At 39.4% G+C, this 25915-nt stretch overlaps 2 protein-coding genes across 2 annotated transcripts in view; both read left to right on the forward strand.

Annotated features, from left to right (window-relative positions):
- Nucleotides 1-9019: 9019 nt before the first annotated feature.
- The window catches only part of SRFBP1 (serum response factor binding protein 1), a gene marked incomplete in the record, with an annotated part of 119263 nt that continues 102367 nt past the window's right edge, over nucleotides 9020-25915 (forward strand). The window contains 1 exon segment of the mRNA XM_034774322.1: nucleotides 9020-9176. Within this exon segment, the coding sequence (XP_034630213.1) occupies nucleotides 9147-9176 (30 nt within the window).
- Nucleotides 10024-10584, forward strand: LOC117878757 (glycine cleavage system H protein, mitochondrial-like). The gene has a single exon (XM_034773189.1). The coding sequence runs from the start codon at nucleotides 10024-10026 to the stop codon at nucleotides 10546-10548; it is 525 nt and encodes a 174-aa protein (XP_034629080.1). The 3' UTR covers nucleotides 10549-10584.

A 25915-nucleotide genomic window follows, 5' to 3' on the forward strand; every position in this document is an offset into this window, starting at 1 on the left:
GTTGCCCATTGTGTTTCTAAAGGCAGACACTGGAATCTGGGAGGGATGGGGTGCACCAATTTGACAGGAGGATGTCATATCTCATACTGACATGCTTGAACCTCTCCATGAACTCAAGGTTGGTATGTGGGGAGGGTATTGGCTATCTTTTCCTGCAGAAGGAGTGGACATAGAGGCCCCTTTCAATACTTTGGTATGTCTGTAGCTTCCGATCAGGGTGCCAATTACTGTTCCCTATCTGGAGTTTTGCTGACCATGCTTATCTTAGTTAAAAACAAGGTTGTCTCTTGTTTGTTCAGCTTCTCTTAGCCAATATTGTTCACTGTTTGCTAGGCCCCTAGACCTCTTGACCAAGCTTTGAACTTCGGGCCTGTAAAAGTTGCTGACAGAGCCTGTGTCAGGGTTTTACATGCACAGCACATCGATTTTGGCCCTTCAATAAGGATTTTCAACACACTGAAGAAATGGATGATGGGACTTGCACTGGAAACACTGATCTGTTAAAAGTAGCATAACCCTACGATCCACTACTTCCTACACTCCATTCAGACTAGGAAAATGAGGAAGTTTATTTTATGGGGCAAGATGCCCACAACGTGTTCTAGGCTAAAGTAAATGTAAGACTTGGTTAGAATTTTTCAAGAGAATTACACAAGGGTGCTTCAGAAAAATTCTGGGGGGTGGGAATACAGTTGTCAACATATAGAACATTTTTGTCCCAAATAGCATAATGAATCAGAGAAACTGGACAATTATTGCTTCCTAATGACCATGTCCAAACTTTGGGAGGGGGGGCAAGCTACAGTCGGGGGAGCAACCCATGGAAAAAAACACCCCAGTAATTAGCTTGTGCTTATGTGGAGGGGGGGGGGGGGGGCTGTGAGTGAAGCTTCCCACACTGCTCCCTCCACAAAATATACAGAATTAAAGTCTAAAATTTACCCACTTCCCTGGGATTTGGTATTGTCAATTTAAGAAAATGTAACCCTCACCCGTACTCCTCCTACACTTGTCTTATGCCTATTGTTCCTTCTGTCCCAAAAGAGAAGAGCTCTAACCCTTTTTATTTATTGGAGCAACTGAACATACCTGTTCTGGGTCCAAGATTAGCTAGCACGAGTCAGAATAGCCCTAATTCTCTCTGTAGGGGCCTAAAACCAGTGACTGTCCCCTACCCTTTACACTGTCCATGATTAAGGAAGTATATCAGGGGTCGGCAACATTCGGCACGCGGCTCGCCAGGGTAAGCATCCTAGCAGGCCGGGCCAGTTTATTTACCTGCTGACATGGCAGGTTCGGCCGATCGCGGCCCCCACTCGCGGTGGTTTGCCGTCCCGGGACAATGGGGGCGGCGGGAAGTGGCGCGGGCCGAGGGATGTGCTGACCACAGCTTCCCGCCGCCCCCATTGGCCCGGGATGGCGAACCACGGCCAGGGGGGGCTGTGATTGGCCAAACCTGCCGTATCAGCAGGTAAATAAACTGGCCCGGCCCGCTAGGGTGCTTACCCTGGCGAGCCGCGTGCCAAACGTTGCCGACCTCTGAACTACATCCTCAAGATCATACACAAAGCCAGGTGTCAGAGATCAATATTTGAAAAAGAAGAATGCAGTAAATTCTTCCCCAATCATCCCTTCTTTTTCAAAATAATTTAAAAAATCTCCAACCTTAAGGTCACCTGTTGACATGTCATGAAAAGTTGGTTGATTGGGGAAAGCTGTGGAAGTTGGCACAGGGCCAGGAAACTCCATTAGGCTAACTTGGCAGAATTTCTAGGTGATCGTCCCCTAAAGTGGAAGGGGCTAGAGCACAGCCTCCCAACCCCACAGATACTGGCAATCAGCTGGTAAGTGGAGCACCAGACCAGTGGAGATACCTACATGGTGGAGAGCTCAACTGCATTAAGAAGTCATGCTGCCATTGTATGAGTCTCCCAATCTGGCCTTTCTTTAGCAGGAAATCTTGGCTTTTAGAACTAGTGTTGAAAAAAATCCCCACACTGTTTTCCCCTTGAATGGCAATTTTTTACACTATGTTTTTAAGAAAGCTGTGTGATCTTTGAACATTTTAAGTTTATTCATCACAATGTGACTTTTCATGTCAAGACATATCAGTCAGCGGTGAAATGTACTATTGATGTAAGGAGATGGGTGGCATCCACTGGAAACACTGAATATCTGCATTATTGAAATGAGTTAAATAAATCTGTTGTGTTTTTTTTTTTTTTTTAGAAAAGTGTGAGTTTGTTAAAAAAAATTCAAAACAGTTTTGAAAAAACAAAGAAGAGCTTTTATTACTCCTAGTATTTAAGGAATCAGTTGAGCTGATCAAAAAATGCCAGTTGTTCTTTGCCAGATATTTCCCATTTTTTAAAAATTTTCTACAAAAATAAAAATCAGTTTCACTGAAAAACCAGAACTGAAAACCAAAAATTATTTTTTCAAACATTACAAATTTCAGTTTATAGTAAATATGATCAATTTTTGGTTTTAAAAACAGAATTGCTTGATTTTTTTCCTCTCAAAAAATTTAAGTTTTGAAGACACAAAGTTTCTGTTAAATTTTCAGGGTTTTTTGAGAAGCTATTTTTATTGAAAAAACAGTTTGTGACCAGCTCTAATAACCAGTAAATCAGAGTATCAAAAGAAATTAATCACTTCCAGAGTTTCACTGTAGAAAGAGAGAAGTTCTAATTAATAATGTGTTACTATTCTGCAAGATAGTGGTGATGGTGGATAAAAGACAGTGGCATAAAGGTGGCTGAGGCTGACTTACAAATAGTGTCTATCCATGACATAAATATTATAGTAGAGATTCCCTTATTAGTATTTTTCTATCATAAACTCTTCTGCTTTTCAAACTAACCATACCAGCCTCTGTGCAGTCATTGATATTTCTTTGAAAGGAAAACACTGCTGTGATATAGTAAAAAGAATTCTTTGAAGTTCAGATGTCCTAAAAAGTTAGAGATAAAATATATTCTGAACCTTTAGAACTCAGGAAATTATGTCCAGTTTTAACTGGTCTTATAGCACACATTTAACAACTGACTTGGCACTGATATGAAACACTTTTTTCCCATCCCTTCATTGTTTGGAAGCTGTATGTTTAATCTTTTCCAAAAGATCATGGGTACATAGATTTACAGTATTTACCACAAAAATGTACATTTTTAAACCCATTCACTGACATGCATACACATCCTCTTTGCTGTTTGGAGTCCAAGAAGTGTCCATATAAAGTAATTGTAAATATGCATGTTTTATTTCAACTCCATCTATACCATCTGGATTGAGAATGAAATCTTGAACCATTGAAGACATCATAGCAAGGCCTACTGGAGTCACTAAAATTATGGATTTGCCAGTCAGAGTTTCTGTTATAGACCCTTATTCTCAAAAGTTTATAACTAGAATACAAAACTGTGCTTGAGGATGAATGTTAGCTAGAAATGTCTCTAGAGAAATTGTTTTCTTCCAAATTTCAAAACTAAAGTCAGCCACTTGTGTACAAAAGTAAACAAATACCAATTTTAGTTTGATAGACTCCTATCATTCACAAGTGGTTTTGTGTTACAACTATATCTTGCAGTGAGGTTGTCCAAAATTTTGCTTTTTAATTAAATAGCTGATAAAAATAGGCGACTACATACTAGTGGATACATTTCTCCATTTTAATGTTATGTGGATTTACAAATATGCCTAACTGCTCTAAAATTGTTACAGTCCATCTGCTAGATAAAATGTATTTTTAAGTTGCCCAAATATGTATTTTCCCATCCAGAGCCATAACTGATGGTCAGATAAATACATATGAAGACCATTAATAAAATGCATATCATGGGGACTTACAAAATATGAGCCTAACCCTGAAGTCTTTATTCACATGAGTAGTTCTTATTTTCTCACAGAGGGTTTGTAGCATCTTACAAAAAATAGAGCTAGTACAAAATGTCCAGAGTATGCTCAGTATGCTATGGCCACTGGCTTTTTCAAAAAAGCAGGGCAGCAGAGGGACTGTGATTATTTGTGAAAGCTAGTGTGAATAACCAGTGGTTTGTAGGAAGAATAATCAATTTACAAACCCTAGTTGTCAGTTTACATTGCTGGCTACCTTTGCAATAAAAGGACAGGACTTCTTTTAGAAAAAAGATCACTCAGAATATGTGAAGCACAGAAGTCAAGTTGCAAGAAAACAGGTGGGGGTACTTTTCTAAACTCCACTCATAAATAAGGTCTGTCCACAGTGAGGCACCACTTACACTACATGGTGCAGATGTGCAAAATTGAACAGGCTCTCCATGGTCCATTGGGCAACTTGAGTTAGACTCCTGCTCTGTGTGTATGTCCATGGGCTCTGTTGAGCTCCTTGTACTTTGCTCCCCTTCAGTGCAGATCTGCTCAGCTCCTTGGGCTTGACTTCTTGATTGGCAAAAAAAGTTAGCTTGTAAGCGATTTGGGGAAGGGACTGTCTTTTTGTTCTGTGTTTCTACAGAACCTAGAACAATGGGGTCTTGGTGTATGGGTAGGACTCGTAAGCACTATGATAATACAAATAATAAGTGATAGGATCTCCCAAACCCCATCTACCCATGGTGCCAGAATGAGGTGACATTCATAGCAGATTTTATGAACAATCATGCAAGAAAAGAGGTGGAATTGCAGATTTGCACAATGAAATAATTAAGTGTTGACATTTAAATTATCATCACTGGTTACCAATCAATTAACCCCGAAAGAGATGTATGGGGTAATTTACACCTCCTAGGGCTATTGTTTCAGACTCAGATATTGCAACTTCACTTACACACCGTTCACATGTCTGAGGTTTTCTTAACAGCTATAACAGCTAGAGACTTAGAACTGGTCTACACAAGAAATTTACACTGCAAAATTCAAGTTATGAAACAAAAATCACTTTTGAATTGGAGTACAATCAAACTAAAATTGGTATACTTTGTTTTATATTTTTACATGACTGATGGGCTTTATTTTTTAACTTTTAAGTTATGCCCTGTCATAGATACAGAAGTTTCTTGTCCATCTGGCTCCTCAATCGTTCCATTTGCCCCAATGACTCCCTCCCATCCCCTGCTCTCCCTTGCCTCCATTCTTATTCTTCCTTACCCTGCTCCTTAGCCTCACTCTCCTCCAGCTCTTTCCCCTCACAACAAAACCCTGCTTTAGACTCTCCCACTTAAAAAACCCCACCCTCAACCCCACTTGCCTATGAACTACCACCCCTATCTCCCTTCAGTCTATTTTCTTCTCCTGGCATTTCATTGAAACATCTCACACTAAAGTGCTAATGACCTATTCCTGGCCAAAGCTCAGAACCACTACTCCATCCTCATTCTCCTCAAGCCGTCAGCCACCTTTGACACCATCAACCAGGCTCTTCCTGATGACATCTTGGTTACCCTTGGCTTTAATGACTGTCCCCCCATTTTCCTTCTACTTCTCTAATCACGCCATCATGACTTTCAGAGGATTCTCCTCATCCCTCTCCAGCTTTCTGTCTGGGTCCACAGAGCTCTGTCCCTGGTATCCTTCTTTTCTTCCGCTACACTTTATCTCTGGGTAATCTCACCTGCAAGCACAAATTCAGCTACCATCTCTATGTCAATGACTCTGAGATCTCTCTCTCTCTTTACCCCCAAACCTGTCTGTTGCTGCCCAACACTACAACACTGTCTTGCCTGGAAGGATGTAATCTTGCCCCACTCCTAATTATTCAGTGTGTTGCTGTGAAGATCATTTTCCTAGCCTCTTTGTTACTGTCTTAGAAATGTTATTAAAATGCCCTCACTTTTCTCTCAAGGAGATATAGAGACCTTAACCTGTGCTTTTGCTTTTATTACCTCTAATCTGAAATACTGAAACTCCCTTTTTATAGGGCTCTCAGTTGGATCTATTAATAGAATATGCTTCCTACCAAGCAGCTGCAAGATTTGCTAAGGCAAATCAACATATTTCTGTCCTTTGTATTGGTGACCAGAAGCATTTGAAAATGTTCTGTATTTTAACATTTTAGTTTTTAGTTTTAAAGCTCTTCATAGTCCTGAGCATTCAGATCAAAAGTCTGCTTGCAAAGTGAAAACTGAGGAACTCTGCTGATCAAGATGACAATTTGTAGATTTTTGTGAGGAAAAAAGTGAATATGTTCAGCAAAGGGAATACAAAAGCTTGCTTACCCTTACTTGTTTTGGGCTGGAATGTCACACTATGACTTGAAATGGGTACACACAGAGACCAGAAAAGGGTCAGAATTGCAGTTAGTCCTGTAACTATGACAGCTGCCAACCTGATGTTGCTGTAGAAATTAGGGGCTTGATTCTCACTTACACACTGTGTAAAGGGACCTTAAAATGGGTGCAAATGTAATTTTCACCTGCTTTAAGATCTCTTTAAAATGCTACAGCAGTGTAAAGAGACCTTCATGTAAATGAGACTCCTTATCTTTTTCACTTCTGATTTTTGTGTTTGGATTTGTGAATTTGGCATAGTGCAAATTCCCTGGGGCCACCTATATTGCAATATAATATTAAATCATGTCAATATTTGTCCAATTTTCCCCTCCTCACAACAGATTCTGGCTCTCCTCTACTACAGTTGGTATTGATACAGATGGAAGAGAGAGCTACTGAACCACTAATACTATGTCTTGCAGCATCTTGAATTCAAGTTGGAGGTTTTCCATCCGAGTACTGGCTTGCCATCCTCTGCTGAGTTTGTAAGACATTCACAGCAAGCCTAAGGTAGAACATCTGCAGTTCACTTAGAAGGTAGTTAGCAGCCAAACATCAAAACATACGTAGATCTAAATGTTAGATCCTGAAGTGTATGTATTATAGAGGTATCTGAACTCAGTTTAGATTTCCTTCCTTATTAGTCAGTCTTCAAAGTCAAAGAATTCTTAGAGCAACAGTGCCATCCAGGGGCCAGTTAATTAATGGTGTGTAATCAAAATAATTGCCTAGAACTGATAATATATGTATAAACAATAATTTCTGCTGTGATTATATTTGGAATTATTTCTTCAAGTGTATTCATATCTGATTTTACATAATCTGAATAGTGCAACAGATTAAAGTGTAGAAATCTAAAACAATAACTTTGATTTTCAATTGTGGCTGTGAAACCTGTAACATACTGGAATAACATCAGAAATATATAAAGTGGTTTAAGATGATTGCATTTAAAAATCATTTGGCAATTCACTTAGCATAATAAATCTGAAGTAAAGGAAAAAAGTTTGATGAAACCTTGATAAACAGTTTAAGCCTCAATCCTGAAAATACTTATACAACACATGTGCTTAACTTGACTTCATTGAAACTATTCACAGTGCATAACATTAAACATGTATGTAAATCTTTACAGGGTTGAGGCCTTACATAGCTTAATTACTGTACATCCCATATTCTGCTTTCCAATAAAAGTGGTATTTTAATTAGCTTGGGTCTAGAGGAAGTTATTTTTTTACAGGGATTAGATTAAACAGTTGCCAAGAAACTTATCACTCTGCGTGTTATGCTCTTATTACTTTTTTATTTTTGCTATATGTTAGCCTTACAATGGCAGCAACTACAATCAAAATGTGGATGTAATCCACTCTGTGGGAAAGACTTAATAAGACTGCTGTCTGGAGCATAGATTTCTATTAGTGACTGCATTTATTGAGAAGATTGTCTCACTACCAGCATTTATCTTCCATATTGCAACTGTGTTTTTTCATTTCTTTTTTAGGCTCCAATTCTAAAAAGACTTATGCATGTGCTTAACTTTAAGCATGTGAGTAGTATCACTAAAATACTGTACACTGAAACTACTTACTTTCACTCGCTCATAACTTTCTCCTTTTAGGTTGAAACCTCCCATGTTTGATCTCTGCACAATTTTAAAACAATGTGTTCAACTTTTTTTTATTTATAAGAGAATGGGGAATAAATATATTGCTCTGTTATTAACATTGTTTAGATGTCTTGTGCAGTTTCAATTACCTGAATTTCAAACTGTGCTCACAGCTACTTTGCAGTGAGCCAAGTCTCCTTACATTTGAAAAAAAGTAACTCTTCCTTTATTCAAATTCATTTCCCCAGGGTACCAAATTTCTTTCAGATTTCGAGGGATGTAGTATCTGAAAATACTATAGACTAGGTAAAAGCTTAAATTTTCAATTCCATAGCTGGTAACAAAATTTCAAACCCTGTGGGGCATAATGAAACTCAGACACATGGGGTGACTGGGTGGCTCCCCGATTAATTTTGTTTATAATTTTGTCATTTTTAAAAACTTGTTAGATATGTAATTTGTTTATTATATAAAATGCAGCAAGGGCTAGATCCAGTGAATCTAGAGGAAGGTATATTTGTTTTACAGGTTTCAGAGTAGCAGCCGTGTTAGTCTTCAGATGCATCCGAAGAAGTGGGCTGTAGTCCAGGAAAGCTTATGCTCTAATAAATTTGTTAGTCTCTAAGGTGCCACAAGTACTCCTGTTCTTCTTTTTGTTTTACAGGGTTAGAGTGAACAATTGCTCAGAAACCTGCCACTCTGCATGTTATGCTCTTATTACTTTTTTATTAGTGCTATATGTTCGCCTTACAATGACAGCAACCACCATCAGATTGTGTCTGTAACCCACTCCGTGGGAAAGACCTAATAGCACGGGCTAGCTGCTGTGAGAGGGTGTCTGTGTGCAGGATCTGGACACAGAGCCCTCCCCTCCCCTCCCCTCCCATGCGTGCTTGGGGGCTCCTTGCCGGCTCTGAGCTCGATCACAAAGCTCCGTTATTCAATGTATAAAAAGTCCTGACACAGCCATAAGCTGAAATCACTGAAAAACAAAGGAAAAGTCTCTCCCCCCGGGCCGCCGCGCAGCGAACCCAGCACAACTTCCTCCAGCTCTGCCCCGTGGTGGCCGTGGTTCAATCAAGTCCGCTCGGGCCAGCGAGATGCCGCCGGTGCCTAGACTGGCCCTCACCATCGAGACGCCACCTAGAGCGTCTCCGCAACGCCGAGAGCAGTGCGCACGCGCGCAGTTTCGTTTCGTGCTTGTCTTTGAAAAGAGTGTGAGCCGTGGGGTCGCGCTTCCCCTCGCCACGGGGGCTACTGGCTCGTGTGGGCTGTTGCGGTGTAGTAGGGTCGCCATGGCGCAGGTGCTGAACCTCAACAATGAGGTGAGTCTGCACGCGGCCCCTCTCCCCCCGCACGTGGCCCTCGCCGGCGGTTTCCCGGCTGCTCCCTCCTGGGGCTCAGAACCCGGGGGCCTCTGGCAGGGGGGTGCGGCCCCCCGATGAGGGGCGTAGGGAGAGCGCTGCGGGGCGGGTCCCGGGCTGCGCATGGATGGAGGGAGAGTGATGGGGGGTCCCAGGCTGGGGCGAGTTGTTTTTTGGGCTTTTAGCTCATCTCCCATCCCAGGGGAGCCCTGGGATCAGGTATATTGTGGCCCCTCAAAACCTGGCCAATACCAGTCAGAGGAGGCCTCAGTAGCGCTGCAGTGTGGCCCATGGTGCCCAGAGTGTTAAGTAGTGGCCTTATCAAATTCATGGTCCGTTTTGGTCAATTTCATGATCATAGGCTTTTAAACATAGTCAATTTCAGGGTTTCAGATATTTACACCTGAAATTTCACAGTGTTGTAACCATGGGGGTCCAGACGCAAAAGAGGGCGGGGGAGGGGATGCAAGGCTAATGTAGGGGGGGTCATGGTATTGTCACCATTATTTTGCGCTGTTGGTGACAAGAGGTGCTGCATTCAGAACAGGGCAGCTGGAGAGCAATGGGCTGTGCAGACATGAGGGCTGCATGGTATAGGGGGGTGCATCATCACTTTTGGGGGGAAGGGCTGGCCTTATGGCAGCCTCCACTAGCAGCTGGAGCCCAGTGCATGGTAGGCGCCACTGGTGGGGCACCCCCAGCCCAGCCTCTCCCTGGCAGATTTCACGGGGGAGATCAGATTTCACAATCTGTGACACATTTTTCATGGCTGTGAATTTGGTAGTGACCTATTTATAAGCCTCTAGAAATGTTTGGTCCAAGTCCTGCCTCTGTCACCTGGATTGGGTGGACACAGGATAGTGTAAACTGCCGCTGCGGCCCCCTCATCTCGCCCCGGGCGGGCTGGCCGCAAGCAGCCTCGACCAGGAGCCTGGGCACCAGCGCGCTGCTCTTCTCGGCCCGCAAATTCACAGACAAGCATGAGTGGATATCAGTTGAAAATGGTATTGGGACTGTAGGAATCAGCAATTTTGCACAGGAAGCATTAGGAGACATCGTTTATTGTAGTCTTCCAGAAATTGGGACAAAGTTGAACAAACAGGATGAGTTTGGTGCTCTGGAAAGTGTGAAGGCTGCTAGTGAACTCTATTCTCCTCTCACGGGAGAAGTAACTGAAATTAACGCCACCCTTGCAGATAATCCAGGACTCGTCAATAAATCTTGTTATGAAGATGGTTGGCTTATCAAGATGACTGTGGACAACCCTTCAGAACTTAATGAACTGATGAATGAGGACGCATATGAGAAATTTATAAAATCCATTGAGGACTGACCTGGAATGCTAAAATAAACCACTACAAAACACTTATATCAGCGTAGTTTGTCATAGATTAGTGGTGTACAGAAGGTCTGACATTGGGCAGCTTGAAAAAATTGCATATTCCAGAAATTTTGAGTAAGATTAAGACAAATATGCTGCCTCTGAATCGTGTTGTAAACTTCATGTTACACTTTCATGTTGACACCACTGGGATTGAGATGTGGCAGGTGGAGTTGTTGTCTCATGGGCTGCAGTTGTCTGGCTCCATGGGTTCCATTGGGCTGTGCCCCTTCCTGATCCAAGTAGCTGTAACCAACAGCAATGAGTACTAGCCCTTCTGCGTAGCTCAGAGTGATGTTTGATCTGATGGACTGTAATTTTGTTGGCTGTTCCCTTTTCCTTAAAAGTAAGAGCAGGTTCAACAGTTTCTTTCAGTTTTTAAAAACTACATGCATCCCTTTGGCTTCTGGCAGATTGAAATGCTGCCCTTAAATGGAGTTAGCCTGATTAAGATTAACAAAAGATTAGGGTGCCATCACCGATGTTCTGGGTAATGTCCTAATGGAAAGCACAGACTTTCTCCCTTGAGGCTGCTGAGAAGAGAAAGGGTGCTGTCATTCAGTGACCCTAAGATCCTCTTAGTGCCAACTGGCAAAGGGTTCACTGTCATGTAACAATAACTCCTATCAGGTCTAACACGTTGCTATCCTCGTATTTACATATTAAAATGTCTTGTAAGGTATTGAATGAGAGCCAGTAGCCCACTGGTCATTAATATAATTGTGATATGTATGTATTAACACTATATGGAGAATTGATACTTGCTGATGATATACTTTAAAGTCTGTAGTCAAACAAAGGGAGAAGCAGGTTTTCTTCCACACAGGAGGGAAGGAATTTATCTCCTTGTCTCTAAAGTAAATTAAGCATTGTGGAACCAACACAAAGAGAGCCCCATTTGCATGTACCTCATCAGGAAAAGCTAGATTGACTGGGGGCATGTAAAATCAGCATACGAGGACACTGGAGTCTGAACCCCAAGAGTTAATCGGGAAACAAATACAGTAAATTCTGGGGAAATAAAAAGTGAAGCAAAAAGACACTTTGGTGATCCATCACTGGGAGCAGGTCTACACTTAAAACACTGTGGCAGCACAGTTGCATTTCACTTAGGACACTACTACACCCACGGGAAAGCTTCTGTCAGCATAGTTCATCCACCTCCAGAAGAGGTCGTAGCTATGTCAACAGGAGAAGCCCTCCTGGCGACATATCGCTGGCTACACTGGGAGTTAGGTTGGAATTACTGTGGCTCAGGGGTGTGGATTTTTCACACCCCTGAGCCACATAGTTATATTGATGTAAGTTTATAGAGTACACCTGGCCCAAGAGAGCAAAGAGAACTGTGTCTTTGGATCCATGTTTTGGACCCTGGCCTGGAAGGTACTGGTAACTGAGACAGGTAGCCAATTGATATTCATCTTTCCGGAGATATTCTTTTTGGATTAATTGCGGTAAAACTAAAAACTCTACTTCTTTGTTCTGTTACAAATTACTGAATCTCTTAAAACATTTCTTCGTAATTTAAACTGTCATATTTTGACAGCAGTTTTAAATGGTCCTGCATTATTGAGAGCTTTCAAATTAGGGAATAAAATACCTGCAATCTGATTTTCTCCATCTTGTGAATGTGCAGGACAGCAGGGGGAGCATGAGACATAGTATTTGGGCCCCTATCTTGCAACTGATAGTTGAAGTTAGGACTGGTCTACAAAGGGGAAAATTTCCCATAACAAGTATTCTATGTATTCTTCAATAGGTATTCTGACATAATTTTGCTAATAGGTATAACACTGGTCTGCAATTTTTGACAAGTCGTCTGCTGCAGCGATAAAATGTGCTATTTATTATGTATTTTGATGTGCTGAATTCAAATATGACAATTAAAACAACTGGCTACTGTTTCTAAGATATTTAAGTTTTTACATTTTATGTCTATGTATATTGTGTAGATAGTAGAGTTTTAATCATAAATTGTAAACCTAGGTCTTTTCATGTGTTTATGGTTGCTTTACATGATATTTCACCTGTCCTGTTTATGTAACACTTTAAAAATCAGCAAAAGGGTTATATTAATAAAATTTATTATGAAACAAAAGGCAAAAAACTATTATGTACATAGTTTAGTCCTATTCAGTGTCTACTCAGCGCTTCTTGGCCTGTCTCTTGTATTCATTAATGGAGCATCTCTTGTCACTGTCCAGCAATAGTCTGCAAGCATTGATGGGCTCCATTTGTCCTGATAGCGTTTCCCCATTGTTGCAATGTCCTGATGAAATCACTCGCCGTGCTCGTCGCTCACTACTCCACAGTTCGGTGGAAAAAAATCTAGATGAGAGTGCAAAAAATGTATCTTTAGTGACATGTTGCAACCAAGGCTTTTGTATGCCTGGAGGAGGTTTTCCACCAACAACCTGTAGTTGTCTGCCTTGTTTTTTCCGAGAAAATGTATTGCCACTAACTGGAAGGCTTTCCATGCCGTCTTTTCCTTGCCACGCAGTGCATGGTCAAATGCATCATCTCAAAGAAGTTCACGAATCTGAGGACCAACAAAGACACCTTCCTTTATCTTAGCTTCACTTAACCTTGGAAATTTTCCACGGAGGTACTTGAAAGCTGTTTGTGTTTTGTCAATGGCCTTGACAAAGTTCTTCATCAGACCCAGCTTGATGTGTAAGGGTGGTAACAAAATCTTCCTTGATACAACAAGTGGTGGATGCTGAGCACTTTTCCTCCCAGACTCCAATGACTGTCGGAGTAGCCAATCTTTCTTGATGTAGTGGGAATCTCTTGCACGACTATCCCATTCGCAGAGAAAACAGCAGTACTTTGTGTATCCAGTCTGCAGATCAAGCAAGAGAGCAACAACCTTCAAATAACCACAAAGCTGCCACTGATGTTGGTCATAGTTTATGCACTTCAAAAGTTGTTTCATGTTGTCATAGGTTTCCTTCATATGGACTGCATGACCAACTGGAATTGATGGCAAAACATTGCCATTATGCAGTAAAACAGCTTTAAGACTCGTCTTGGATGAATCAATGAACAGCCTCCACTCATCTGGATCGTGAACGATGTTGAGCGCTGCCATCACACCATCGATGTTGTTGCAGGCTACAAGATCACCTTCCATGAAGAAGAATGGGACAAGATCCTTTTGACGGTCACAGAACATGGAAACCCTACCATTACCTGCCAGGAGATTCCACTGCTGTAGTCTGGAGCCCAACATCTCTGCCTTACTCTTGGGTAGTTCCAAATCCCTGACAAGGTCATTCAGTTCACTTTGTGTTATGAGGTGTGGTTCAGAGGAGGAAGATGGGAGAAAATGTGGGTCCTGTGACATTGATGGTTCAGGACCAGAAGTTTCATCCTCTTCCTCTTCCTCGTCTGACTCAAGTGAGAATGATTCTGGTACATCAGGAACCGGCAGTCCTCCTCCGTGGGTACTGGGCGTATAGCTGATGGAATGTTTGGCTAATGCACAGTCCACTTTTTCTTCTTTGACACACCTTTCCCAACCGGAGGCACCATGCAGAAGTAACAATTGCTGGTACGATCTGTTGGCTCTCTCCAAATCATTGGCACTGCAAAAGGCATAGATTTCCTTTTCCAGTTCAACCACCAGCGAAGATTTGTTGCACAAGTGTTGCAGCATATGCATGGGGCCCACCTCTTGTCCTGATCTCCAATTTTGCAGCCAAAATAAAGGTGATAGGCTTTCTTAACCAGAGTGGCTATACTGCGCTTTTGTGCTGCAAAAGTCACTTCATCACAAACATAGCAGAAGTTATCTGCACTGTTCACACAAGTACGAGGCATCTCTGCTCACTTTGGCTAAACAGAAATGTGTCCCTTTGCAAAATCAAACACTAACAAATAAGAGAGCATGACACTGTATGATTTCTAGAGCTGATATAGGGCAATTTGTTCAGCAGAGTGATGTAAGCGTCGTTATGATTGCATCATCCATGACTTCTAGGAATAACATGATGCAATTCATATCATGTATGACGCAATACCAGCTTCAGATTGCATCATTCATTGTTTTGCCTAAAAGCAAGTACTGTCCAAACCCAGTCATAGATTTATTCATAGATCCAGTCAAAGATGTATTTTAGTCATTTCTGGTTTAAATTGAGATCCCTTCCCTTTATAACGCACTTATCCTCCGCCATTCCCAAGTCAAGGGTCGTATATACTGACCCAATAGCATATCTTGAAAACTAGAGCCAATCAACAATTTTAAGCATCATTTTCGTTCTCAGTGACCCAGAATTAGTAAAGTTTGACTACATTTATTTCAGAAGCATTTTGGCTGTAGAGCGGTGTAATTCCCCTTTGTTGACACTAGTCTGCAGTAAAAGTGATTTTAGCTGGAATAACTACTCTGTTTTGGACACAGAGTAATTATTCAGGAATAAAATTACTTATTGTGGAGTAGAGTGTCAACATGGTAAATTATTCAGGAATAGATATTTGCTAATGCTGTGCTGGTCAGATGTCTGTAGACAAGCCCTTAGAGGGGGTTACACAGATGCAAGGATCACGCGTTTGGTTGGGTACGGTTGCCGACTCAGATCCCTACTATACTCTAAGGTGATAGGAGCCTTAGAGCTTAAAGCTCGCTCTCCCTCTGATTTTAATCAGGTCATGAAATATAATCGTTTTGCATTCTTTTAACTTCTTGTAAGTTGGGTAGGTTCTGGGTGAAGTCTGTCTAGATCCAGACCTATCCTTTTAACTTCCAAATATTCAGCATGATAGAAACCAGACAGAACAGTCTGTTTATATAAAATTGAAAAATAAACATGAGTATCTGTTTAGTGACTTCGCTCTTTGTGTGCTACCCCACTTGAGATTTGGGATTCTAAAATATTAAGTTGTATTTGAAAACAAAATTGCAGTTCTACTCTCTAAAGTGTTTTAAAACAATTCACTGTGGGGTTCCACAGTTTCCAAAGGACTACGGTTACTTTTGTGCAGTTTGAGTATAAAGATACTGTTTTTCTAAGTGCTAATCATGTAAACTCTTAACTTGGATTTGAAAGTCATGTTGTGTACTTTTCTCCTTGCAGATTGATTCTGGTAATAAAGATTCAACTAATAGGATTAACCATGTATAACTGAGGTTGTTTGGAACAGAGTTAACTATTCTGGATGAGTTTATGGATCAGCCAGAACTGAATCCAGCTTGCTTGTGCAGCTGTGTTGACTTTAAGTGCTAACAAGAATAAAAAGGACTACAAATAGGCTTGGCAGAATTCAATTTTTATTTTTTATAATTTTAACAGATATTGGTTTATTTTAAGATTTTTTTATTTATTTAAATTTTCTTGGTTGCACATAATTAGAGGGTCTAAGCATTTTTAATTTTTTTTATCATTTTTAAATTTTCACAGTTGTGGGAACTTAGAGTGGGGTCAGACAATGGGAATCTCACTATAATTTAATATCAGTAAACATTAACAAATAGTTTAAAAGCTTTCTATAATTATACTATGACAGTAGACATTGAGATTCAAAAACTTAAAAGCTTTATAACTGTTGACACAATGTTGACAACTTGTGTTTTAACATTTACAAAGCAAATATTGATAAATCAAACACTAATGACTAAGTTCTCAAGCAACAGTTTTCTTACGTTGCCTACCTGTAAATTTTGATTACCATCAATAGAAATACTTTTTCATTGGTTTGTATGAATGGTGAACTGGACATTTACCGATAATCTAATGTTCCCAAACCGAAATATAAACTTATTTTTGGCCCTAAAGTAAGTAGACATGATTTTGAATACACAGAGGGAACATATTTTTGATTGTGTGTAATTTATACCGATACTTTTCAAAGTAGAACCACACTAGTAAAAATAACTAATGAATGTGGGAAACATGAGTGGTGAAGACAGGTGTGTTCCACATCAGTTTTGGCAATTTTCATTTAGTGTTATCACAAATTGCACTATTTTGTCTTTAAGATAATAGAAGAGTTTGTGAAGTCCCAGAATTGATGCCAGTAATCATAAAAAATAATACAACTTAAAAATGAGTTGGCAAAAATCAAACAAACCCAAGCCACACAAATTTTGTGAAAGGTCCTGATCTCATTTAACATAATGCATTATTATACACTAGGGAACTAAGCAAAAGACTGACCACAGAATACATAGATATTGCACTAGAACATGCTAAATTAGAAATATCTTTTGAGTCAGTGAAAAAAATCCATATTGGAGTTACTCAAGGATGATAATATAGCTAGAAAATTCAGAGACGAGATGGTAGAGCTGAACAATAATAGTTAAAGAAAAAAGCACTTTCAAACAAAGTATACAGGTAAGATGGGAGACTACTGGAGGTACTAAGTGATGCGGGGGAAATGTGTGGGTTATTTGAGAGGGTATTATGAATATTCTTGATCTTGTTAGCAGCTAATAAGGAGGAACAGAGTCTGGGCTCTGAAATCTTGTGGCAGTATTATGAGATATTGATGATTGACCATGGATTTTTAGGAATCTATAAAGAGAAAATAGAAGGGATACTGAATTTCTTATAAGGGAATCTAGTGTTTGTATTTAAGATCTTCATCTTGCAGGCAGAGAGGAGCTTCACCATTTTCCATCTTGGGCATGTGCATCTTGGGCATTCAGCAGAGAATCTAAGCTGAATACCAGTCAAGCAAGTATTCTTAAAAAGGACTGTTGATGCTCAGCAAAATTTAAAATTATTTATATAGAAAAAATATATTTTCTGGGAAACTAAACTGAAATAAATTACATGGGCAATTGTAATAGACCAGGTGGAGCACTCTGTCCTAGGTTCAGGAGATAGTGGAAATTGACAGCTTTGCACTAGTTTGATTGCATTGCCTGAACATCCAGTGTTTCTCTTCTCTTAAAATCCAAACCAAATACCGATCCACAAATTGAAATGCTTCAAATAAGCTGTTGAATTTTTTGTTTTAGAAATGTACACTTTTTTTATGGCTGCAAAGAGAAACATTAAATGTCACATCTATTTAAATAGTAATTTATAATTGCTGACATAGTTGAATTGGTTTTGGGAACTGTAAGGGCAAATATTTGGTTATTTACTAAAGGCACCTCCGGGACTGCAGAAGGCTTTTAAAGCAAGGTCTACAGTCATTTAACGCTGTAGTCACCTGCTTGGTTTTTTTTCCATCCTGTAGTGGTACATCATGGAGGTGATCTGAGCCTACTAATTCCAGCCAATGTTTTAAAGATGCATTTTGGAAGCAGAGAAATTTCCCAGCTGCTTTTCTCAAATGCCTTTTTATTTTGGGAACCCAATTACCCACATTGTGGCTATCCAGTCTGAACTATGACCATGTTTATTTACAAGTCGTATGCTTGTAGAGTTTATTTGAATAGGGACTGTAGCTTGTCCAAGATTCTTTGAGTAAACAGCACTGTTTATGCTGTTTTGTGTTTTTCTGGAAGCATTTATCAAAACAAAACAAAAAATCTGAGATCTGATAACGTTCAAAAGATTTCAGAGATACTTGTCATTAAGTGACAGCTGACAGGTTGTTAAGTTGACAGTGTTGATGTCCTGCTGGGAACTAGACTGAGGCAGAGGAAATTTATCTCCTCAGTGAAGTATATGTGAAATCAGATTTTCAAAATTGCTCTAAGGTAAGGTCTGGTACTCTTAATCTTTTTTTAAGTGTTTAACTTACTTTTTACAAAAATACAAAAATTGGTTTCATACGTGGTCCAGTAATCTGACGCATTTTCTGTATCTAATCTGTGTCAGGCATTGTTAATCTGCATTCAGATTTTTATGGATTTAATTTCTGTAATTAGAATTATTCTGTAATCATCTAATTATGTACTGTTTTGACTACCTTTTGATATTACGTTGCTATTTTCCTTTAATTATTAGTATATCTGAACAGACAGAGTTTGATAACAATGTTAAAAAAAGATCTGTTGGTTTATGGTTGTAATAGATTAGAAGAGTCATATTAGTGTAAGGGAACCTGGACTCCAATTGTCACATCTGGGCTTTTTCAGAGGCTGGGCAAAGCAAATAAAGAACTTCCTACATCATGGAGGGGTTAAAGAAAGGTTTTGAAAAGCTTTCTTCAACCTGTTTCCTAAACATTTCTCAATGAGAACTTTTTCAGTGTTAACATTCTCCTTCCTCTTTCTCTCCTCCCAAAGGATGGTCTGACTCCTAATCCCAGTCAGTCAACCTCCTTCTCAGAGCGCACACCCCTTCTAAAGAGTGCTGAAGCAGTTACTAATTTTCTCTTTGCCAACCCCTGAGCGTGAATTACTTAATCATACAAAGTGATTGAGGTGGGCTGGAGGGCCCTGCAGCTGATCTCTGGGCTGAGGGGTGCCACGAGCCTGGCCTCTGAGGGGTAGGGGATGCGGGTGTCTCAACTGGGGGGTGCCCCGCAGCTGGGCTCTGGGTGGAGGGCATGTGGGTGTTGGGGAGCCCCCTGCTGGGCTCTGTTGGGGCGGTGGCAGAGAAATAGGAACTTGGTTATCATAGGGGTTCTCTACTCTCAGGGGAACTTTTTTTGTTTCTGTATTGTTGCGGCCATACTTACTGACAGGTATTTTGAAATAAATTACCAAAATAATTGAAACTGGAGTTATATATATACTGTTTCAACAAATAAAATATGCAGAATCTTAAAATATAGTGTGCAGAATTCCCCCAGGAGCAAAGTGTAGAATTTCCCCCCCACATAACTGCACTCAAAACCAAAACAATGTAAAACTTGTAAGCTCTAAAGTCCACTCAGTCCTATTTCTTGTTCAGCCAGTTGCTAAGACAAACAAGTTTGTTTACATTTACAGGAAATAATGCTGTCCGCTTCTTATATACGATGTCACCTGAAAGTGAGAACAGGTATTCGCATGGCACTGTTGTAGTTGGCTTTGCAAGGTATTTACGTGCCAGATATGCTAAACATTCTACAAGTGGAAGCATAATCTTTTATCTTTTTACAGTGCAAATATTTGTAATAAAAACAATATAAAGTGAACGCTGTACACTTCGTATTCTGTGTTGTAATTACAATAAATATATTTAACTTCGGAGAGAAAATATTTATAATTTAAACTAGTATTCTGTTTAACAGTGCGATTAAAACTGCAATTAATCACTCTCATGATTAATTGCGATTCTTTTTAATCACTTGGCAGCCCTAATTTTTAGTTATGTTTTAACTCGTTACTTAACATGTTTCTAAAATTTAGTGTAGACAGAACACAAACATATGTTGCCAACTCTAGCTACAGTCTTCATTACAGTGTTAGCTCAAGTTATCTATACTTGGATTAACAAGTTAGCCTAGCTAAAGTAAGGGCGGTCACACTGCACAGCACTGGAGCAATTCAGTTGGTATTAGCAGCACAAGATAGTTGAGTCCTCTCTGCATTAATAGCTGGAGTATCCGCAGCACTTGAGCTTCAGCCCCCCCCCACCCTGATGGACCAGCTAGCTCAAGTTTAAAGGATCACTTAATTTGAGCTAGCGATTTTTGTGTGTGCATGGGAATCAAGTTAGGAGCAACACTCGGATTACACCTCAAGTTAACACTGCAGTGAAGACATGCCCTAGGTTTAAACATGACTAGCAGCAAGTATTTGTTCTGTCTACACTAGAATATTCAACATATTAGTTAAAACATGACTAAAACTTCAAGTGTAGGTATACCGTAATGTTTCCAGAGGATAACTCACTTTCTTTTCTTGATCTGGCAATGTTACCTGGAATGTTCTATCTTCAGTATGGTCATTTAATTCTGTGTTTATATCACTATCTTATGGGGTTTTAAAGATATAATTCAACAAATATTTGACTTTTGTATTTGATACATATAAAAGGAAACCCATGCTTTGAGAGAGTGGAATTATCCTTCCATGTGAGCATGACTTGTTTAAAACACAGTGGCAGACATTTTGTGTACTAATCTTTTAGTATTCCATGATGTGTGACTTCAAAGTATTAGAGTTTCAAAACTAGTTTTGAAACAAATTCATAATTTAAAACAGCTATCTCCTGTATAACTGACACGGCTATGTTCAAAAATTGAATGTTGATTTGCAGTCTGTCAGCAGAAAATTTTAGCTAAGGCTCTGAATGTGCATCTGAATAGGTTTGATAATTCCATTTTTATTTCCATGTAGCACAGTGGGGTGGATAGGCAGGAAAAGGAGGAGGAAGGTAGAAAGTTGGAGCAAAGTGGAAAGATGAGAGAAAGGACTTTTGAGAAGGAGTAGAAATATGGAGAATAAGATGCTTCTTTCATCTATAGTGCATATTACCCTCCCCAACTGTTTTTCCCTAAAGAAACAGAGTGATAAGAATACAAACTAAAGTAATTTATGGGGGGAGAAAGGAAAACCTTTCATCTTGTAAACTCTTGCATCCATTGCATACAAGTATGCTTCCAGTGTTTACATTCATTAGGCCGCAATTGTCTGTTCCCCCGTCCATCCTCTCCTCTTATGTCTAATTTTGCAGTGATCTTATATTGAAACAATATTTTGTCCATGGATTGATGACTATAAACTTACATGAAAACAAGATCTGTGTTTGAACATATTTCTAGGAATAAAGAAAAGGATTAGAAAACATGTATAGTACACCAGACATATTTCTATTTACAAAGCCTTCTAAAGTTTTAATATATGGTCCTAGGTACAATAGTCTGCTGTCAGAAAATATGTGTGTGGATAAACTAAATTCTTCTGAAAAATTTTGCTAGATGGCAGCACATAATCAGCAACTACTCTTGTCAGTGACAGCTTTAGAGAGATCTATGTCATATATATGTTTAATAGGGGGGAAAAAGGATTGTTTTTCATCTGCAATATAGAGGAGTACAAGAGTGAAACTGATTACTGTTCACAAATACAGTTAAGACTTGAGTTTATTAATCATAACCAATGCTTTTAGGCACTATTGGTCTATTTCTAGTCTGTGGGACAGTACACTAGCAGAGACTGAAAGTACAGAATTTGGCCTTATTTGATTTTTTTAATTTTTTTTTTATTTTTAAAGTTTCTTAGGTTTTGGAAACATGTTGAACATGTGGCCAAACAACTGAGGTAGCAAAAACACAAAATATAAAAAATGCATGTCATATATGTACATGTTAAAGTCCAGTTGTAACAAGGTGTCATATTTTGTAACACGAATTAAATCCCCAGAGAACTGGCAGTGGTGATCCATCACTAAGGCATGCTGAAACAGGATAAAACTGATATGATGGTTCAAGGGAAATAAATGAAAATAATCAACATTTTTGTTTGTATATGCAAGCATTCATCATAATACCCATTTAACTGATTTTTCGTGGTGTCCTTCCACCGTGCGCGCCTGCCCACCTCCTCCCCCCCCCCACCCCCAAATAATCTTGTGGACTACCTAACAAATTCTCTCCAAACTGAGTTTTAAAAATGATGGGACTTGTTCCTGCAGAAGTCAAAGGCAATACTCCCATTCATTTTATTGGAAACAGAACTGGACCATTAAAAGGATTGTATAAACCAAAACTGTTCAGTTCCCAGTTGTGGAAGTTAGGGTGAAAAGCAGTCCTTCTTCCTGAGTTTAATAATCTTTGCATTCTCCATGCTTATTTTGATTGCTCTATATTTGTTTGATTTTAATTTTAAAAATATCCCTTTGATCTGGGAAAAAGGTTTAAATCCAAGTCTATCCAATGGTGGGCACTGCATAGCTCTCAGATTAATAAACTGTTGATCTCCAATCACCTCCCAGAAGGTGTAGGTTAAGTTTTATGTGCACCTTGACTTGCGGTTCTTGCTCAGTCTTGACCAAGCTGAAATAGAAAATTCCATTAGAGGATTGGACCAGAGATGTTTAAATTATTAAGCATTTTAAATAAGGAATGTGCTCTGGAGAAAGGCCCCTCCTCCCCCTAACCACCCCAACTTGAGCAATGAGGAAATGAATGACTATTTGTACCTGGAGGAGATTTGGGCCCATAGAGATGGTAGGAGTTGTAATCAGCACTATGCAGTCAGAGGAGACATGCCATTGGGACAGCGAGAGTAGTTGCTCTTCTCTCATGTCATCTTGTTGAGAAGGAGAGGAGATAATGGGTTAGTGCTCCAGGCCAGAAGCTGCTTTCTCGTCGGTGGGTTTTTCCCCATTTACTTTCCATGTTTCCTTGCTGTTCTATTATAGTATATTTGCAGCAGCAGAGTTGGGGTGAAAAAGCTAACATTCTAAATTTCTGAAATGTTCTGTGGGGTGCTTCCAACAGTGAGATGTTTAGAAAGGAAAGCTGAACTTGTAGTTAAGCACTAAAATGGGTCTGGGGACACTTGAATTCAGTTTAACTGTCACATAATCTTACTAAGTTTATGAACAGTGCCAACCTAGCACAACAGGGCTCAGATCTCAGTTGAAGTCTCAACAGTACACTGTAATAGCCATTTTCACTCTCTTGTTGTCACTGTTAACAAGTCCAGTAGGAAAACGTGGCGTGGGGGAGCTGTTGGGAGATAGTAGGGTGTCCTTAATGGCAGTGAAAATCATCTTTATTTTGACTGCAGATTTTTTAGTCTATTATTTATTAGACTACAACTTACCAGAAAGTCTTTTTGCACTGCTGTGTTTGTGTGTGTTTGTAGGGTGTGCTGGAGCTCTTAATTTCTAAATTTGTATTTGTTATACAACTGAACTATATCACTCCTTATATAAGAAGAAAAAATAATATGCGTATAAAACACGAGTGAAAATAGCCATAACTTATGAAAAAAGACCAAATATATTAACTTTCAGAGGCCTCAGACTACACACCAGAATATATTCTCTCTGTGCCCAAGTTGAATTCTTAAGCTTGATTGACAATCAGAGTGAAGCCAGAGGGAAGTTTTGATTTGGGGATCTGTGTATCTCGCAGGGGACTGTGCATTCCCTTATTTATGGGTAGGCTGGTTTGTATGTTGTGCTATGTAGCATGGATAAGTATTGTTCTCCAGGAGCTGGCCAGATAGTGGTTGTGAGGAAATTTCCACAGCTAAGATGAGAGAAGCAAATAGAAAATCAGTTGCTGGATTCTTATTCCTTGCCTTCCTTTTCTCCAGAAATGTTGTTTCTCAACTTGTAAATTGAATGGCCAAACACATTCTTTCTTGGTATGTTTCTTTGGAGATACTGGCTTCTGTATAATGAGAAAAACATGTATTCTCAGCCTCGTTGGGGTAGAGGGTGGAATTTGAAGGAAGGATGGGAAAATATGATAGGGAGATATGTTCCGACTGAAGCTGAGATGTCTGACGTGCATAGTTCAGCGCTGTGTAGATTAGTTTCTAAAATGTTTTAAACTATTAAATACAAAACATTGTTTACTTATCCACGTTAGACTTTATATCTTGCAAGTTTTACATGACTCTGCAATTAACACTATTAATGTCAATCTAATGGATCCCAGTGCAAACTGAACAAATGGGAACTACTTTGCTGTCCCTGAATGCAGTCACTCTGAGTGTGAAGCACCTTAAATACTTAACAATTCAGAGTTAATCCTCCATGATGTATATCTTCCATCATCCAAAATTGGTTCTTGACAGATTTCTCATTCATGTTTTCACTATAGCGCTCCACACTAGGACCCATTTCCAATTTGTGTGGCACTTATCCAAGTTTGCACTACCATATTGAATTGTCATCATAAAATGAAAACTTGAAGTTGTGTTAAAGGTAATGAACTCTTTTTGCTTTCACAGTTAAGGCTAGAGAAACAAGAACTACTTTTAATATGTGAGGCATCCTCTCACAAGACTCCCTCTTTGTCAAGAGAGTTGCTGAAACATTCAAATCAATTTGGATACCTTGTTTGAATACTTGGTGCATGCACCGAAAGAACAGACAAGGCCAGTGTGTCTTAAACTATGGTCTGTGTAGTTACCTGTTGGTCTTCACAGTGGTGAAGTGTTAGTCTTCAAGCAGTGACACTTATGTGAATTAAGATTTTGATCTCCTCATTGCCTGCAAATTCCTGACCTGAAGTGGTTAGAAGATTGAAATTTGCAGGCAATGAGGAGCTCTGGTACTAATAAGTACTATTGTACTTAGTTCTTCATCCAAGGAAAAGAATAGATAGATAATTGGGAGGAGAAAACCAAACAGCTGCACTGCTGAATTAAAGACCGTTTATATTTATTTTCTTCTCTCACCTAATACACCTCTACCCCGATATAACGTGACCTGATATCACACGAATTCGGATATAATGCGGTAAAGCAGTGCTCTGGAGGGGGGCTGCGCACTCCGGCGGATCAAAGCAATTTCGATATAACACGGTTTCACCTGTAACGCGGTAAGATTTTTTGGCTCCTGAGGACAGCGTTCTATTGAGGTAGATGTATACTACTTTTTCTATGTAACCAAGGTCTGTTGATGCTGTGCGGAAGGTGTTGGATTTGGGCTGTAAACTTGAGGTAGGTTGAGGGGGAGAGGTTTTTTGATAGATGAAGTTCAAAATATGAACGTTGGAGAGCCACTAAATAAACCCATTGGGAAGAAGAACTTTTCAGGCAAGCTATTGCCATTGAAGAACCTACTTCATACCTTTTTTTTTTTTTCCTGTTCACACTGGTGTGGGAAGAGTGTTGAGTGGGACAGAGAGAGAACTTACTTTATCAGGTTGGGCTGACATTCCCCCATATTCCTGGTCCAAAATAAAAATAGTCAAAAGACAGATACCTTTTTTAATATCCCTTTAAAATGGTTTGGTCTTTTTGAGGCCATAGCTTAGAAATGCTGCTCTACAGAATCTTATGCTTTTTATTTAAAAAAAAAAAAAAAAAAAAAGTTGGCATCAAAGTTGATATTGCTGCTTAAGTAATTTTGTATACAACTTATCTTTCCCTTTTATTACATTTCTTTAATCACATTGTGGAATCTTTATTGATTGGAAAAAACACTAATCCTAAATTATAATTTTCAAAGTAACTTTGTCTCTAGAGGACTAAGCAAGGCATGAGAAATCATTAAAGCAAATTTACTGGCCGTTTCAAATTTTTCCTCTTTACCAAATGTATTTTTCATGCTTTAGCCAAGTTGGGCTGATATAAAATTTTAGTTAGTTAGTGTGTGTGTGTATTTTTATACATATATTGTATATACAAAAATATATATATATATATTTTTTTTGCTTTGACGGCATGTGTTATAAATGTGTAGGGTTTTATGAAGAAAAAAGTATGTACTCTTTAACCTCTGAAATACTTGGCAACAGTCCTCTTTAGCTCTATGGAAATACATGTAAAGCTTTTTGTTTTACTTTTGTTCCTTTTAAA

Source organism: Trachemys scripta, chromosome 6, assembly GCF_013100865.1.
Source record: "Trachemys scripta elegans isolate TJP31775 chromosome 6, CAS_Tse_1.0, whole genome shotgun sequence".
NCBI classification, from domain to species: Eukaryota; Metazoa; Chordata; order Testudines; family Emydidae; genus Trachemys; species Trachemys scripta.